The sequence below is a fragment of the Acomys russatus genome, chromosome 12, assembly GCF_903995435.1.
Source record: "Acomys russatus chromosome 12, mAcoRus1.1, whole genome shotgun sequence".
Classification (NCBI taxonomy): Eukaryota; Metazoa; Chordata; class Mammalia; order Rodentia; family Muridae; genus Acomys; species Acomys russatus.
In genome coordinates this window covers 20,308,494-20,327,839 of record NC_067148.1, presented here as the reverse complement: position 1 = coordinate 20,327,839, position 19,346 = coordinate 20,308,494, and the positions used below count along the sequence as shown (strand labels likewise).

The window sequence follows — 19,346 nt, the reverse complement described above, 5'->3', positions numbered from 1 at the left end:
TAGGGAATCAAATCCACAATTGCCTCAGAAGCCAGGGTAATCAACTAGAGGACAAGAATATGATAGGGGAACTAGAGGCCTGGAAAGTGGGCGCCCCATCTTAAGGATGCACTGCATAGGGTCTCATCAACTGCTGTACTTGAAGAAACAAGTCCACTCCTCTCAGGTTATCTAGCATTTGGAAGAAAGCCAGATGGAGAGACATATATGAGTAATCACAAGATTTGATTTTTAAAACCTTAGTCGCTGATGAAACTATTCAAATACAGTCAATCCGAATCTGACCATGAGTCAAACAAGTCCTGAGATGACCAGCAAGAAAGTGGCCAAATACAGGTAGAAGTGAGCAGCCTCGTGAGACGCCAACTCTGATGGCTTTGTCCTCAGGCTTGCTGCTTGCATAACTATAAAGAAACAAGAGTCTCATGCTTAGAACACCTAGCCTGTGACACAGACACTCTAGACTACAAGGGGGCAAATGAACCGCCTCTGTCTTTTAACAAGTTGGTAAGGATCTCCTCTCTGCAGGGAGATAAAGGGAGAAGGCATTATAGAAAGGCAGGAAAAGGCAACATGGATACATTTTTAAAATGTGATGATCAAAGGAAAATCAAAATAGCATGTTGACAGTTCACTATAACCCCTAAGCATCGCTTCTGTAGGCCTTTGAGGAAATCCCAAGCTGGCCACGCTGATGCAAGCCTATAATGCCAGCCTCCCTGATTCTTCAAGATGTCCCAATTCATCTTCACTGAGAACTTCTGGCGTAGTCTCTAGTCGAGTTCCAGGGTCAGTTGCTGCCTAAGCCAGTCCAGGCTTTCTAGATCAGAGCCCGAGAGGACACAGTAAGAAAGCTAATGTCAAGTCAGCGCAGTGGTGGACACCTGGAATCCCAGCACTTGGGAGGCAGAGGCAGAAGGATCTCTATGAGTTCAAGGACAGCCTGGTCTACACAGTGAGTCCAGAACAGGCAAGGCTACAAATAGAAGCCCCTGTCTTGAAGAACCAAAAAGAAAAAGAGAAGGAGGAAAGAAAGAAAGAAAGAAAGAAAGAAAGAAAGAAAGAAAGAAAGAAAGAAAGAAAGAAAGATCTGCTCCAAGGAGCAAAGCCTCTTGGGAAGTCACAGCCAGGTGTGTAGAATCATGCTGAGCCTTCAAAGTGTGAGAGAACTGGTAAGGGGAAGGGGAAGTTCAAAGGCATGGGTGGGAGTGCTGACCTGCAGGAGCCTCTCTGGTGAAAGAATGTAAACTAGAAAAAAAAAAAAAAGAAGAAATGCCAGTTAGGGGGCTTAGCTCTGCCTCCCAGAGTCCAGGGACAGTGAGTAAAGGGAGTTTCTGGTAAAGCTGTCAAGGGTGCTGCAAGAATTCATGCCAGGGAGTGACAAACAGGCAGAGGGAGGGCAGGAAAAGAGTTCCTCCCCAAGGTCAAAGGCCAGGTTGTCCAAAAGCTATGACAACTATCAATTAACAGCAGTGCCTTAGTTCCTTTTAAGAAAGGCCAACAAATATCTCCACTCCAGGGCCCTTCCCCCTAAATACACTGTCACCTTGTCCCGCAGCATCAGATCATAAAGACTTTATTTCTCTAGCCAGATGGCATGTGTTTTAAGTACACAATCACACGTGCTACCTCGAGGTGCTTTAGACCAGGTCTCTGGGGGATGTAAATACTTTTAAACTTGGGGTTACGTTATCCTGCAATTATTCTAAACAAACTCTCCTTCCTGACTACACTCCAAGCTCTGCACTAGAAGCCTTTGATCCACTCATGAAGGAAAACATCCCACCCTGAATAAGACATACCGGGGATCATCAAAGAAGCTTCAAGGCGTACCCCAAAGACAGATCCGAATGCTCTCTTGTTCCGCCCAACATCTCTGGCACTGGTGGTCTCAAAGGCGCACGTTCTGCTTTATTACTTGACAAGTTACAGCTGCACAGACAAACCAATTATTACATAACAATTTGGTAAAAAAAACCTTCATGGATGCTGCACTTTACTCCGGCCCTCTATTATACAAGACACTAAATATTGATGGATGCCAAATGCAGACTTTCTGATTATTAAGTAAGTTACAAATTGCCACTGACTTTTTCAAAAGATTGTTTTTGAAAAGATTAAGACTGATGTAATTTTTGACCAATATTAAAATAGCCAGAAATTCTAATGGCGTGCTACTTTTGATGAACGGCATCTTTTACAGGAAATAAGGTAATGAGTTTAAGAGATTAATGGAGAGAGATCATCGCTAGGACAGCTTATACTTGTCCCTGATCTCTACTTTTCTTTCCTAAATCGGATCATCAGCCTTTGTAAAAAAGAAGCAGAAAATACCATCCATGTCTGAGTACCACTGGAAAGATTTATCCCTTCCTTAGGCATAATCCACTTTCACCCAACCAGCAAACTGGCTGGAGGGATTTGATGCAAGGACATAGCTCCAGGCAAGGTTTCTTGATCCTTTGGTGCTATGACCTCCAGACAAGTGAGGGTCACAGCCCCATTCCCAACAGGGAGACACTTGGCTGCCAGCACACAGTCCCATGTCCAAAGCAAATGTGCTTATTTTTGATTCTCACTTTCCATTTATCTTCCTTTGTATTTGCTAACGGCTCTTCCTTCTACTCAAGAGTAAAGCAGCGCTTTGCAGAACACGTGGCAAGCCTCCAGGATACTCTACGGCACACAATTCAGAGAAGAATGCCAGTTTGTTTGGCTGTGTTTCTTTCTGGTTTTGTCTGTCTGCTTTGATCCTGATTTGCTTAAGCCACTATAACATATATGAACTCCCCTTAGACGGAGTTTGGATCTAAACAGTTATACTAACAAACTTCTTCCTTGCAAATGGATACCAAGCAAGAGCTGCTTGTCAGAAAACAGGGCACAGAAAGGAATTCCTTCTCTGGGAGGCTCCAGTCCAACTCCATGAGCATCTCTCCCACCCTTGGTGGTGAGAGAGGACTTGGAGAGGTGGGGTCTGTCACTGCCCATACCATCCTCTCTCTAGAATGTTAAAAGCTAAACCATCTAGGAAGTAACTGATTTGAAAACAAGGCACAGCAGCTTCCTGTTTGTGTTTATTTGCTTCTGTTTTGACATTGTAGATCTGAATGCCATGTCTATAATATGCACCATAAGGAGCATATATATATATATATATAATTTTCTACAGCAGCTAATAGTTGTGCAGAAAAGGCATGTCTCCAAACACACGCTTTCCAGGTTGCACATGTCGACCTCTGTGAGTCTGCCTCCCACCAGGATCCCAAACAGAAGCAAGACTCTTAACAAACCTTTGCAAAAGGTAAGACAGACACACCGAGCGACTGTTTTTAATACTTCCACACAGCACTTATCTCATTCTGCCTTGTTTGCTTCTCAATAGATGGCTCCCATTGGTCAGTGACTAACTTCCTCAAAGGCCCTGAAAATGGAAACCAAGACATATTCCTGCTGCTGTTAGGCACAGGGTCAGCCCACGGAAATTAGCACAATTGCTTGACAGCCACCAATTTAACTGTAACTCAGAGGAGCTGTGGCAAGAATGGACTTTGAAACTGATCAGAGCCAAGACCTATGCTGTTTCTATATAATCTTGTACAAGCACTTCACCTCTCTAAGTCATGGCAGTCCTATTAGTAAACATGCCAATTACCCAGTCATTGTAAGTTGAATACATGAATTGAAATTGTCACACTTTACCCATAAATATGTCGAATTGTTTGTTTGTCTGTTTGTTTGTTTTATTGCAAAGGGTGTAGCACTTGCATACCATCCATGAGGCCACAGGATTGATCCTTGGCAGCTCAAAGGAAGGCAGAGAGAAAGAGAGGAGGGGAGAGGGGAATTTTTAAATGATTTGAGTATCACCCTATGATTAAAAACAGCACCTGGTTCTCGCAAAATAGCTCAATCCACACAAGGCTTGCTATGCAGGAAGGAGGACCCAGATTTGATACCCTAAACCTATCCTTTAAAAAAAACTGCTAGGCATGGCAGTGAGTGGCTGAGTCCAAAGAGGGACAGACATGCAGATCCCTGGGCTTGCTGACCAGAAAGACTCGCTTGCTTGTATAGTACCAGGCCCATGAGAGTTCTGTCCCTAAAAAATGGTGACACTATCTGAGGGATGACACTCAAGATTATCTTCTGGCATACACACTCACACACACACACACACACACACACACACGTCCACATGAAAGTAGTACCTTCTTATTATTGTTATTGGAATGATTTATTTAGCTAATCTACATATACAAAGCACATACCTTGGTGCCCGGCACACAATAAGCTTTCTTAGTAATTTTAACTCATCATTACTTGCAAACTACAGACTTAAGTAGCTTCAAAGGGTTTTTTTTTTTTAATTATTTAATATCTGGAAGATTACTTCAATAATATTGATACTAAAAAGGATGATAATAATTGTGACCTCACACACACTAAATTAAAATCCTTAATTAAGGAAGTCTTAAGGAATGCTCACTGACAAAAGAAAATCTAAATTAAAAAAAAATCTTTTTAAACAGCTGGAGAGACTGATTTTTAAAATGAGTGCAACTGACAGTATTCAAAAGACAGTGTTCAAAAAAAAAAAAAAACAAAAAATAAATAAAAAATAAAAAAAAAAAAAAAAAAAAAATAAATAAATAAAAAAACAAAAGACAGTATTCAAAGGAAAAAAAAAAGAGAGATAATATGCAAACTCTTTAGCTAAAAAAGAAATAAGTATCAAAATATGCTCCATGAGTTCTTTACAAGTCATGCTTACCTGCCCAGCTCTCTCCAAAACTGAACGTTCAATTACTAACGAAGAATGCACAGTTTGCAAGCTGGGCAGGAACCCATGGAGGGTTTTGTTACGATGAGATGTGGCATTACGGCACAGATGAAAGGCTGTATTGAAAGAACCGTGCCACATTCTATAGTTTGGAATAAAACACAAAATACAAAAGCCAGCTTCAAATTCCAAACCAGAGCCCAAGGTCATCAATCCACTACCTCAGAGAGCTTGAACAGGCAAAGACTAATGTTAATCCAGTTCTCCATGTAGGGTAAACATGGGGCTAAATGTTAGGCACCATGATGATATTTAATGTAGTCTTGCAAAGCTACAGAGAATTGCTTCTCTGGCTCTGAACACCACTAAAGTACTTTGAACACATCACGTGTTCCCCCCACCATCACAGGAGGAGTAGAGCAATGGAGGAAACAAGAGCGATCTGGCACAGCACTGAATACCACCCCCTCCCCATCCCTCCCTCTCCCCCAGATCTCTGTTCCATGATATTCTTTCTCTCTCTCTCTCTCTCTCTCTCTCTCTCTCTCTCTCTCTCTCTCTCTCTCTCTCTCTCTCTCTCTCTCTCTCTCTCTTTTGTTTTTTGCCTATAGAAAGGCATATATTGAATTTATTCTCTAAAAGAAAAAAGAGGCTTAAAGGGTCACATTACTGAACATTGTAAACATAGTTACAGGTTATTGTCTATATTTCAAGAAGTTTTGATGGTGCAAACTGTAATGACTGCATGCTCCTATTAAACAATCAAGACATCAGTGAGCAGAGACACCTCAAGTGGTCACTTCATTTCTTTCTGTTGTTTCCAGTTGCTAGCATAGTTGCAACGCACATAAATATATTTAATGTATCCATGAAGATTCTCCACATCAAATTGATGGGATTATACTTTTGAACTCCATACATTGGTGTTATTTCTGCATGTTTGATTACTTTCTGAGTATCATACAGAAGGAATGTGCTGAAAAGAATTAATCCACCAGACATTGCCACTGAGTACAGAGTGGCACCAGCTACCAAGGTAGGGAGAAGAAACATAGACCCCAGTGAAGACACAAAAACAAGACCCAAGCCCACTCCCAGGGGTGCTCCCATGTTCAGAAACTTCTCACTGGGTGCACACATGGCCACGGTAGAGAGACCTCCCATAATACTAGCAGTGTAACATGCAGCTTTCAGAAGAAGAGGTCCCCCTAAGATAGTCAGAGGAGCCACCACTGCACCCATCACACTAGAATGCAGCATCCAAGCCCAATGCTTTGTGTCCAGGCTCCGCTCATACGGTATGGACTGCACCAGCATTCCAGCTCCAATTGTGGCTGCAAAGGTTGCACCAATTGTCACCCAAGAGCCTCTCATCATGAAGTCCATGAGAGCAGATGTTCTGGCTACTGCCAAGGCAGACAATGCTGTTAAACTAATACTCCCTGCTAAGTACAGCGAAGTACAATGAATTCTATCCTTCACATACTGAGGCCAAATTACAGCCTTTTCCATAGCTCCAATCTCATTAGACGTTCCCAAGCCATGGTAGCACAGCACGCCAAGACCAACAGCTGATCCTCCAGCAACAAACCACCTTCCCATTTGATCAATTTTAAAGACTTTTTCCATTGATGGTTCCAAAGCTACCTCCTTCAGTTCTTGTCCTGTTTTCCCACGGTGGGCCCTAAGTCTTGTCTTGGTAGCACATTCCCAGCTGGGCGTTACGAGCCAGTGGTTCTTCGTGATGGAATTCTTCACAAGCGGAGAGGTCTTGGTGATGAAAGTGGGCTGGAAAACCCTAGAAGGTAGTGTCCGGAGACATACAAGTCTTGCAGCCAGCACGGTGGGTGATACACAAAGCAAGATCTGAAAAGCTCAGCTCCGGTCACCTCTACCACATAATCTTTGAATGTTACAGGTTTTGAAGCTAAGCCGCTGGACCAGTGGCTTTGAGGAGGTGTAGGGAGTGCAGTAAGTAGTATTGTGCTGATCCTGCTGATGGAGCGTGGTGTCTTGTCCAAACATCTGACTCTAGAACCTACAGCCATAAAAATTTCATCCAATCTCTGTGAGTTCAAGGCCAACCTGGTCTACAGAGTGAGTTCAAGGACAGCCATGGTTATAAGAGAAATCCTGTCTCAAGAAAAAGAAAGAAAGAAAGAAAGAAGAAAAGAAAACTTCAAGAGATGAAACAAGTGTTTTCAGATAAATGTATTATAGACAGCCCATCCTTCAGCAACAAGTGAGTGATAGCTTTAAATAAAAATATTTGATCTAGGGAGACAGAGCAGTGGGTGGAGTGCTTGCCTGAACTCCTGTGCCCAGAACACAAGTAGAGAAGGCATTGGTCCATCCTTATTGCCAGCCCTCCTAATAGCCAGATGGGAGGCAGAGACAGGAAAATCCCTGAAAGCTCACAGGCCAGCTAGCCTGGCGTCTACAACCATGAACAACACAAAAAATCCTGTCTGAGACAAGGGGGCAGGCATCCAAGCCTGTCCACAGAGGAACACACTTACGCACACACACACACACACACACACACACACACACACACACACACACACTCTTTTATACAAAACTTTTAATGAATAAGTTGGAAATATTTAACCCTCAAGCTTCATCCAGCTGACACTGCATAGAGGCAGCATGTGGCTTCATTAACGTCGCCAGTTCACATGACTTTGCTGTGATGACAGGTTTTTCCAGCACACGCGAAGCTAACTGCGCTCTCACTAGTCGCTTACACCAGCAGGTGCTTTGACAGACAGGCATGTCACACCTGCATTTAAAACTCTTCCAGAATCTCCCAGATGAAATTTTCTTGACCCAGTAGTTTTTGAGGGGGGAAAGGGAGCTAGCCATGTTCTCAGTGTACACGTAACTGCTTTGACTTTCCGGGAACACACACTTTAAGTCTGCTAATATAAAATGATTAGGCTAGTGTTTGTGTCCCTACTGAGGCAGCTCCAGGCTGTTCAGGGGAGATGTCAGTCTAAGTCCAGCTCAGCTTTGTTCTTTTGTTTCACACACCGCTGCCCCCACCCCCACCCGGCTTGAATGGCTTACAGCCTCCTTCTTCTCCATCCCTGTAATTCAAACATTACATAGCTCTCTTTTCATTTAACTTCCTTTGAACATGTTAAGTGCTTTTCATCTGCCTGCTCTTTCTTTTCCAGCTCAGGAAACTCGTTTAATTACACACTTGAATCTTTACCTCTGCTCTCCTTTCCATTTATTTTTCTCCTGGAATTCCTATAATTCTCAACTTGGCTCCTTATGCTCTATTTTTTTTTTTTTTCTCCTTATTGTCAACCTTGCCCTCCCCAACCAGTATCCTGGTAAGAATTCAAATCTGTCTTTAAGAAAAAATAATAATAATAGGACCAGTTTCATTGTTTGTGTTTTTTTGTATAGACCCTAGATTGACTTACTTGTTGGCATGAATTTCAGCAATGTCTGTTTCTACCCAAATACAATTTCATCAAACATGGATTCCTGATGCTGTTTTACATTAGCCATACACATCTCTTCCTTTTATTTTTAATTTTTTTTATCCCTTAGAAGAGGCTAGGTTTTCCTTTTTTTCTGATTCCTGTAGTAATTCTTTTCCACATTTATGTTTTTCTTTGGTACCTTCTAAATGATTTTCTACGTATATTATCTGAATATGTTTGAACACATTTTCAGTACATCTTCCTATTATAATAAAAGAATCTGTCCAGACTCAACATTTAAAAAATAGGACGTATGTATACATGTCTTCAGTCATTTGGTTGCTAGTCAAATTGTTTTTCAAGAACTATATGTGCGGATGCAAGATGGAGGTGCTTTGCTATTCTAGGCTAACTTCCCTCTTTTACAGGAAATAAGTCTTCAATAAGGCTTTGACCAAAACGTAATTGCTTTTTAAACATAGTTATTAATATTGGAGAAATGAATGAAGAAATTAAAAAATCAACCTTGCAACTTAATATTATAAAATTGAAAAAAAAATTAGAAAGTAAGGCCATATACTGAGAAAATTGAAGAAGTGATCAGTTGTGAAATTTGCTATGAGAGTCTGTCATTTCCTTCGGGAGAGACCCAGGTCATGCAGTTTTGTGAAGTTACATTGAAGCAATTGGTTCAGCTTAGGAAGCAGGGTGCAGCAGTTTGCTGCTGGTCTCCTAGTAACTACACAATATCTAAATACTAGCAAAAATATGACCCTGGATACTCGAGTAAGCTACTTCTAAGCAGTAAAAGTACCTAACTGGTTCAAAAGGACCTTGGTCTACCAAGGAGAAGGACCGTTTCTGTGCAAATTCAACCTTGGGGTAAACAAATACACTCATGCACAGGCACACCCTCAACCTTCCACATAGTCAAGTTGGGTTTGGTCCTGTGTTTCCTGCTGCCTAAGCGTGTTTGCTTACACCGTGCTTCTTTTTCTATTTCTTAACTTTGGTTTCCCATAGCGGCAAAGCTAAGCATAAGCTGTAATTAAAAGAATAATGCAGGAACTGAGGAGACAAAATAGAAATTGAAACTTAATTAAGATTAAGTAAAATTAGTTTTACTTAATAGACACATACACTAGCCTGCGACCATAAGCTTATTAGTTCTATTGATGTGAGTTCATAAGCGCTTAAAAGGTCTCTATTAAGATCCTATTTTTTAAAATGTTGCTCCCTTATCAATACAAGCACGTGGCGAAGCATCCTAAAGAAGATCTCATTCTCACTGGCTTCAGAGCCTTTGAAGAGCAGATCATCTCTCAACATGGCTAAATGGAGTGATCAGAGAAAGAGGAGCCAGGGAGGAGGCAAGATGCCACCACAGCATGTGCCACTTCCTTTCCCAACCTCAGACGCTGCCAAGACAAATTCTACAGGCATAGAAATCGAATGCCTTTGTGCAAATTTTAAACTGTTGTGGCTTCGTGTTAGAGATGGCAGGAACAAACTGTAACCATTCTCATAATGAATGATCAATTTCTTCTTCAGGCCACTGTGTTGAGTGTTCAAGCCTTGTACATTCTCGTCTGACTCGAACTCGTTTGTACTTTATGAGCTCTGATGTAAGACAGAGCCACCTGTGCTAATGCAAAACGCAATCCACCCAATAAGCTGTTTTCTGTGTGTTTGTCCACTATGGTCTTCCATAACACGTCACACTCATCAACACACACAAAAGGCATAATTTTATGGAAAGAAATGAAATCAATTTTTCAAAAAAAAAATCACCATTTCTTTTAAATATAGTACCTTGAAAAAATAAATATTGTGAGCTTGCAGTTGGATAGATGATCACGGTCACTACTTGGCCTGAGCGATGGGTCATTCTTTTTTTTTTTTTTTTTTTTTTTTTTTTTTTTTTTTTTTTTTTTTTTTTTATTAATTTATTCTTGTTACATCTCAATGTTTATCCCATCCCTTGTATCCTCCCATTCCTCCCCCCCCATTTTCCCATTATTCCCCTCCCCTATGACTGTTCCTGAGGGGGATTACGTCCCCCTATATATTCTCATAGGGTATCAAGTCTCTTCTTGGCTACTTGCTGTCCTTCCTCTGAGTGCCACCAGGTCTCCCCCTCCAGGGGACATGGTCAAATGTGAGGCACCAGAGTATGTGAGAAAGTCGTATCACACTCTCCACTCAACTGTGGAGAATATTCTGACCATTGGCTAGATCTGGGAAGGGGTTTAAAGTTTACCTCCTGTATTGTCCTTGGCTGGTGCCTTAGTTTGAGCGGGACCCCTGGGCCCAAATCTGCCTATCATATTGTTCTACTTGTAGATTTCTAGGACCCTCTGGATCCTTTTATTTTGCTGTTCTCCCATGCGTCTCTCATTTAGAGTGATGGGTCATTCTTTGTGTCCCATGGAGAGTGGGTGCCCTCTGGGAAGGCACTGTGAATGCCCACCTTATTCTCGGTTGTACTTGGATTCACATTAGAAACAGGTTTCCATTTTTGCAACACCAGCATATTCACATTTTGAGCTGAATAATTCTGTGCGTTTTAAGATAGTGAGCAGCAATCTCTAACGATGACATACTAGTGGCATCTCAGCCCACACTCACACCAGTAGTGACAAGCAAAAATGTGTCTGGTCGTAGCCAAGTATCCCTTCTGAGGGAAAAACGAGGGAGGGTTTCTAGTTGGAGATGAACCTGTCTCAGAAGCTCAGATAATTGTGCTTACTTTGAACAGTCCAGGTCTCTCAGTTGAAGAAAATGACCACTGGATAGCTGAGGGTATGGTACGTCCTTATCCAAATGTGTTGTTGGAGCTCACTGCATTCGGACTTTGAAATTGATCAGCCTCAGCTATGTGAAATGTGAAAGCCATGGGAGTTAGAATGGAAGCCTCTTGGTGCTTGAAACTGACAAGCACTGTTCCTTCTCAGGGAAGCAAAGAAGAGCTGACATCAGCAGGCTGAAAGTGTTCCCTCTCAACTAGAATTTTCTCCTGGCTTCAGTTTTTTTCTTTATTTCCTTGTCCCCTTCAACCTGATGAAAAATTCAGAGCTTTTCCCCCATTGGCAATCTCTGGAAGGAATCTTCTCTCTCCTTTCTACTATTTTCAGGCCTCCTCCCAATTGTCTTCCCTCTCCAGCTGCTCAGAGCTGCCAGGTCTCCCCTGTCGCTCTTCCTCACACCACCTCAATGGACACATCCGTTCATACAGCACAAGAGAAACCAGAGATCTTCTTCCTGATCTGTATGCCCACCTCTGAAACAGAATGGAGAGAAAGGCAGGTCAACTTTGGAACATCAGTGGGAACCCAAAGAGTAGGAACACTTGATTCTTAAGCACTGACTGAGATGTGCATTTTAAAGTACCTAAAATAGAGGTTGGGGTCTCTGTCCAAAAGTCTTATCTACGAAGCATGCACAGGGAAGGGATTTCTATAAAATGATACATGAAGAGCAGAGACAGAGAAAACAGAATATGGCCTGATATGGAATCATTTAGGTAACTGCTATTTGCTTAAGAGCCCTGTGTCAATGCCTCTGGCCGAGCATCAGGGTGCAGGCTTTTACCTGAATGCCCTTTGCTTCTAGAGCTTGAGTAGTTACGCACATGCTGGGGTAGCATCGGCTCTGGATCTTCCTGTGTCTAGTATCCTCCTCTGTTGTCCTCTACACCAGACGCATCTACGCCTAGGTCCTGGGGAGTCTGTGACTACCGGGCAGCTCCAGCATCAATCTGGGGTTGATTTTACGTCAGTTGATAACGTGAATCACCCCAAACGCCCTTATTTAATCTGCAGACCAAATTGACAGGTCCCAGGCAAAACAAAGATCATTTGCCCACTAAGTGCTAGAAGCAAATTAATTTTCTTTCTAGCTCACAAAGGGTTAGAAACAAATTTTCCTCCTGAGGTCTCCATAGGCTAATCAATTTGTGAAGAAAGACTTCTGAATCTCTTAACCAGTTGTGGGAGTAAATATTCATGGCCCAGAGGATCGGGTTTGGCAGTATCTCCCCTTTCTGTACCCACATCTCTAAATCAAAACACCACTCTTACTCCACAAGATGAGAGTGGAGCACTAAAGATAAGCTGTTGACCTGCGTATGCACTTCTGATACGATCCCAGCATCAGGCCCAAGCTCGGATGTGCAAGAAGCAAATTTGGTCTTAATTTTGTTTATTACTTGATAATAAATCATTTGAAATATCTGCCTTAGTAGTGAGGTTGAAGACTCTAGAAACCTAACGATGTCACACAATGCACAATTGTTCCTAAAGATGCACTACGGGATCTTGGGAGCAAGTGAGAGCCAAGACAGGGAAATCCCGGTGCATCGCCTGAACATCTAACACCTAGAAACCAGCCTGTGGTCTCCTCCCTTTGATGGTTGAATTCCAGACATGTTTGTGAGGGATGATGCTTCTCGCAAAGACTTCCTTACCTCCACATCGGAGCCCTCCAGAACACAGAGCCAGACTATGTCAAGGAATGAGAGACCCCTGTGAATTATTTATGATGCATGTCTAAACACATCGTCAGAGTCCCCTCCCCCACCACAGAGGGAGGACAACGAACCAGAAAATTTTCATGGCTAAGCACCATACCCAGGAAATAAGAAAATGCTCTTCTGGATTCTCAGAATAGCTAAAGTCCCTGAAATTTCAAGTGGGTCCTGACTGCCTTGTCCAGGAACAGCCAAGCTTGCAATTTTTTGTTCTGCAACAGTTCTCTCAAAGCATCTCTTGGAGTTGATTGATTAATAGCACAAACTGCTGTCCTTCTCTGGAGAAAACATTTCAGCTTGGATGCAAGCTTCTTACAACGCAGAAGGAAACAGGAGTGAAATATTCCATCCTTCTGGAAGGCTCACTAGGACTGGGGAAATAAACAGCTCAAAAGCTTTAAGAAGTCCTTGAGACTGAGCAGACACAGTAAGCCACTACTTTCCCAAACTTAAATAATCAATATGAATGTCTGGGAGAGTCTCTTAAACATGTTGAGTTGCCCGGAAGAGGCTCAGACTAACTGAGCTATAAGGACACCCTCAACCCTGCTGAGCTGTCTGCTAGTACCATATTTCCAGCTTTTGTGAGCTGTCACCCATGTCGTGTGTGGTTCAGCTGTCATTGAGTCATTTCTGCTCTTGCAAATAATTCTTCACCTATAATATTATAGTATTTATAGAATAGCATAGTATAGCATAGCATAACAGCATAGCAACTATAATGAAACTCATTGGTTTGCCCAGTTGTTTGTTCATGGTGCCTTTATTTGGGTCTGTCATCAGTTCCTTATTTTAAATGAGTAAATGTTTGCTGATATCCCCCAGTAAATGGCATTACACAACATCTTCTTCAACATCATATGGTGTGAGTGTTGCCTCTAAGGATGGATAAGCGCCAGCAAAATGTCAACCTTTCCATTTCAGGATTGGGTGTCTTCCTGAAATACAAGATTAATAGAATGTGTGCTGTTCCCCTATCAGCCTCTTTATGAGCCACTTGCTAATGGCTTTATATTCAGAAGTCTTCTTGGTAATTAAGTTGACTATTTCTTAATTATCTGGAACTTCTAATAATGCCTGAGTTGCCACATTCATAAAAAGTCTAGGTTTCTGCAGCTTCTTTAATTACAGAACAATAAAGACATTAAGGATTAGAATAAATCATTTTAATAAATAAAACAATTTTAATAGTACTCAGCCACATGTGCAAATGGAATATGATCAAAATACATTGTATAGTATTTTCAAAGAACTAATGAATATTGTATATTAAAAAAAAAACTTTAGTATCTTCAGTTAGAAGTACTAGGATAAGGTATAATTCATCCCTATTGCATAAATCAATCAATGACTCTATATGTTAGTATTAATAGGAAATAAAATATACAATACTTGATATTACTACATATCATAAAATATATTATTTTACATTTACTTTTCTTTTTAAATGTCAACAGGTCAAATTATTTCTCTTTGTAAACAAAGAAGATGGTATAACACCCAGAGGACACAACACTGGCCAACAATGTGACCTCAGAAGAACGGGACAGAGATCTGTCCACCAGGGATGTAACAGCAGTCTCAGATAATTCCCAAGGCCAGTGATCTCATACATGACCACCTCAGCATGGTACCCATCTACCATAACAATTCTTCCTCTGGCAAGGATGAGTTTCTGCTCACTTCCCTCAACCGGCCACTGACACCAGAGTTAAAGCTTATATCGCTTCCAACACTTGTCCTGAATCCCATTTTACCGCTGTTTTGTAATATGGGTCAACAATTAAGAGTGACATCATTATAAAGAACTCATTACTCATTCTAAAGAACAAAAGCAGGGAATATAAAAATAGCTCAATAGCTAAATGTCTACTGTGCAAGCATGGCGTCCTGAATTCGCATCTCCAGCATGTATGTAAAAGCCTAAGAGGTAGTGCATTCACAGACCCTAGCACTGGGGGGCAGGGGACAAAGTCAAGCAGACCCTGAGAACTCTCTTGCCAGCAGGCTTAGTTCAAATAGAGAGCATCATGTTCAGTCAGAGGTTCTGTCTCAAAAAATAAAGTGGAGAGTGACTGAAGAAGATACCCATTGTTGACTTCTGGCTTCCACATGCACACAAAGAAGCCAGTACATTCATCTACACAGTACATACTCAGACGCACACACAAGGGTATACAGTAGCCTGCACACATGCACACACACAGGGGTGCACAGTCACCTACATATATGCACACTCATACCACACACACACATACACACACACACACACACACACACACACCCCACATACCCAAGCACAAAAGCTGTAAGCAATTAGAATAAATAGAAGTGAAAGATCTCCTCTGATAACAACCTTGTAGGAAAATAACTTCATTGAGTTCAAAATGAAAGGATTCCTTGTATGGAAGAATTGAACACACAATGAATCTCTTAAACTCATTAGATCTCCAAGGAAATTAAACCTAGGCTGAACTAGTTGTTCATTTCTGGAGTTTAGCTTCCTTTTTGTTTTCCTAAAGATGTCTAATCACTAAACCCATGGAAACTATAAGTGTTACCATGACATCTCTGACTGTAGTTCTGATGGTAAAGAAGCCACTTAAAGAGCAAGAGGAGAACTGAAAAACTCTGCCCCTTTCTTACGAATGGCAGATTCTCACCAAGCTCCCACATAAGCCATCTACGCACACCATAGTCACAGCTCCCATAAAAGGGGATTTCTGTCCCACCCACAGAAGAAACACAAGAAACTTGGGTATTTTTTAAGGAAATATGAGGTCATAACTCTGAAGAGAAAGTGTGAAAATCAAGCACAAAGCAAGAAGTCCCTGGGGTCCCAGCCTCCTAAATATAGCCCTTTTAATTGTTCCCTGGTGGTTATAGTTACAAATAAATGACAGGGTGTGAGAAAGCCAAAGTTCTGTTAGGCAGGGAGCTAACACTATTGTAGTTTTTGCTCAAATTTCAAAATATACATTATATACATAATAATGTATTTTTAGGAAAATTGCATCTGTGGTATAGTGGCTTGAAAGAAAATGGCCCCTGTCGACTCATAAGGAATGGAACTATTAGGAAGTGTGGCTCACGCCAGGCCAGTGTCTCACTGTCTCTTCCTGCTGCCTGTGGATCCAGATGTAGAACTCTCAGCTACCTTTGCAGCACTATGGCTGCCTGTGTGCCACCATACTTCCGGTCATGATAATAATGAAGTAAAATAAGCCCGTCCCAATTAAACATTTTCCTTTCTAAGAGTTGCCATGGCCATGGTGTCTCTATATAGCAATAGAAAGCCTACCTAAAATATGTGGTAAAATGCATGTTGTTAAACCCAGAAGCTGAAGTCCATTGAGCTGTGGTAGTGTTTACTGAGGGATCACTATATAACAAACACTCATGTATCATAACGAGAACTCGATACATCATGACCCTTCCTAATGTGTATACCGCAGGGTACATGGGCTCTGATTACTTCCAAACTGAAGAAAGGGAAATGAAGGCAGAGTCTGATAGCCTGTATAAATTGGAAACAGGACTTCATCTACATACCAGTTGGAAAAGGACTGGTTGTTCACGCTTGTAATTCTGGCTGCTCAGGAAGATGACAAGTTTGAGGGTCACTTGGATAACAGACTGAACAACTTGGTGAGACACTGTCTCAAAACACAAAGTTAAAAGTGGCCTGGAGATACATGTAAGTGTTGTAGTCCTTGTCTGGCATGCTCAAGAACCTAGGTATAATATCAAGTACTGATATATAACCAAAGACTTGCTCAAGCAGCAGCCTGGGCCCTCATTCTACAGTCACTATATTCATTGTCAATGTGTTACTATCCCCGCCCTCCTCATGACTGGGGATAATCAAAGTTGTTTTCATGTTGACATGGCTTGTTTTTAATCTCTCATTTTGAGTTTTAAAAGGTGCAAACTTTCAGTTTTCAACTAGATGGTGAATTCATTGAAACCCATGACTATATGCCCATTTCTCAGATCGCAACATGTTTTCAAGGTTCTGGGCTGAGCCCCTGGGATGACAGTGGTTTAGAATCATTGAGAATCCTTGAAGAACATTAAGACATTGCCACACAACCACACAAGATGGCCATCTACTAAATGAATAAGAAGAACTCATATTTTCTTCCTGCATCTCACATCTCACCCTACAGCCCACACACTGCCTGGATTTCTCTTTGTCCCCTCACAATTATTTTCCAGGATGCTCAAGAGAAAGACTGTTAAGGGAACATCACAATAGCTTGAGTTGATGTTGCCAACTCTGTACACGAGGCCAGTAACTGTAAGGCTTTAGGAAGAATTCTAAGGTGGGCATCTGAGAATGGCACCTCTGAATACCTTAAAAGGAGCATGGCATTCCCAGAATCAACTCAATAACCACATCGAAATTCTGTCCATCCTGCAAGTGGAGGTTTCTCAGTTTTCCTTGGGGAGGTGAGGAAATACGGGTTCACTTCATCTTATCAGAGGCAGATGTCTGGGTCTAGGGTGACACATTTGTAACATGTACTGTGTCTCTGGCTTCTGGCTTCTAATGGCTTACCTGGACACATTTAGCCATGGGGTCTTGAGAAGCAAACTTTACTCACCTTCAACCTGATGGTTAATGAACCACTGACATTAGTACTGAACATTTAATAATTCAAATTGGAGACTTAAATATTTTCCTTTGGTTGTAAGTCCACCCTCTATTCTTATCATCCTTTCTTTGGGGGTTCTATTTTTCTCCTCCAGTTGTCTAAGTTTTTCTTACCTACCACCTATACACTCACCTGATGTGTAGCACTAAGTAGGGTCCCAGTATTTTCATACCACATAGCCGACTTATCATATTACTTTAAAGAAGAGTGAATAATTGATTGGATCCATTAGCTCACCGCTTCATTAGACATGGTGTCAGCTTACCTATAATCCCTAAATACCATGCATTTTACACCCAGGTTCCCAAGCAACCACACCACAGCACTCTTCACAATGAATTCAAATGACCAATTTAGGGGCACATTAAAAATGAACACAGTGCATGGGATTTGGTGTAATGAGTTTCTGAATGGTATGTAAGTGAAATTTTCCACAAAATAGTCAACATCTGAACAGCTTGCTCCCACCTTGGAAACTCTAAGCACCATAGATTTTTTTCCTCTTTGTTATCAAGGTAACTATTAGTAGATTTAAGGGGTGGCCTCTGTGCTAAGGGAAGACTATTCAGAAAAACAACATAGGCCTCATGATTAACCTCATAGGTTAACATGCCATACAGACCCAGGCCAAGTCTAGCAGTCAACATGTCTGGTGCATTATTATCTGAAAGACCCTGTGGTGAATGGAGAATATAAGAGCAAGTCTAAATTGCACACCAGAGTCTTCAACTTCAGTGTCTCCTCTTTCTGTTACTAATTGGTTGCATGTCAGCGTAAAAGGACAGCTAAAGTGGAAAATGTCAGAGATTGCTGTAGTCATGATACCTGGAGATTAAGGGAGTGCTGCAATTCTGGTATAGGCATAAAAGTTTGGCATAAACATAAACAAACATTACTCTTTATGTAAAAACAAACAAATGAACCATGTGTGAATAACCTGGCTGTCCCACAGTGGAAAGATAGCTAATGACCACATCACTATTGGATAGAATATGCTCACTCAAAATCATAGCTGTGAAAATCTAAAGACACCATAAAACATTGATGTGAAGTGAAAGAAGATTCCTCTCCTAGAATTACAGAATTTTCTTGCCTTTTTCATGTCTTCTCCAAAATCTTCTAGAATGTATTTAGTGTTGAGACTTAGCACTGAGAGCCTTGCATACACTAAGCAGGTGCTTTACAATATCCCATGACAATTGGCCTTTATAATAATAAAAGAACACGCTGAGAAGCCTTAAAAACTCAGTGTGATACAAATTCAATTGAGGTGGAGGCCAGGGATAGATACAGCTCCGTTGCCTGAGCACATGCCCGGCATCCATAAAGTCTTGGGCTCAATCATTAACACCACACATATTTTAATATTTTAAATTTTTTTCCTGACTTTCTCATTTCTAGTCTCTTTCCCAGAGAATTCCCAGGAAATTTCTATCCCACTTTATCTTTTACAGGGGGGGGGGGGGGGCGCAGCAATGGCTTTTTCTTTTTACAATACAAATGTGATTGTATCCCTCCCCTCCTCTCCTCCCATCTAAACCTCTGTCCTCATTACCTCCAGTCCCATCACCTGTGCTCTCTAGCCCCACTCCCTTATTTTTCTGTCACCTCCCCACCAATGGTTCCTTCCTACTTTATTAGACTCTATAATCACTGCAGATGAAATGCACATGTCTAAAGATTTAAAACTAAAATTCGCATAGGAGAACATGTGCCATTTAAGTTTCTGGGTCTTGGAATTATACTCATCCTAGAAGCCATAGGAGGACAAATATAAAGGCAAACAAACAGTGCCATGTGTGGGATAGCTCCCCTCAGGTTGTTAGTTAGAGGTGTCCTGAAAAAACAACCTCAAAACAATTCAGCCTATTGCTGTTGCCTTGGGTTGCCCAGAAGAAATTAACTGTAAGACCTTATTGCTGAAGATACCATATACATTG

At 41.5% G+C, this 19,346-nt stretch overlaps 1 protein-coding gene across 1 annotated transcript; it reads right to left on the bottom strand.

Annotated features, from left to right (window-relative positions):
* Positions 1-5,584: 5,584 nt before the first annotated feature.
* Positions 5,585-7,870, bottom strand: LOC127196697 (growth hormone-inducible transmembrane protein-like). The gene is made up of 2 exons (XM_051154540.1): positions 7,853-7,870; positions 5,585-6,649 (listed from the first exon to the last, which is right to left on the bottom strand). Exons 1-2 carry the CDS (start codon positions 7,868-7,870, stop codon positions 5,585-5,587), a joined length of 1,083 nt encoding a protein of 360 aa, XP_051010497.1.
* Positions 7,871-19,346: the final 11,476 nt, after the last annotated feature.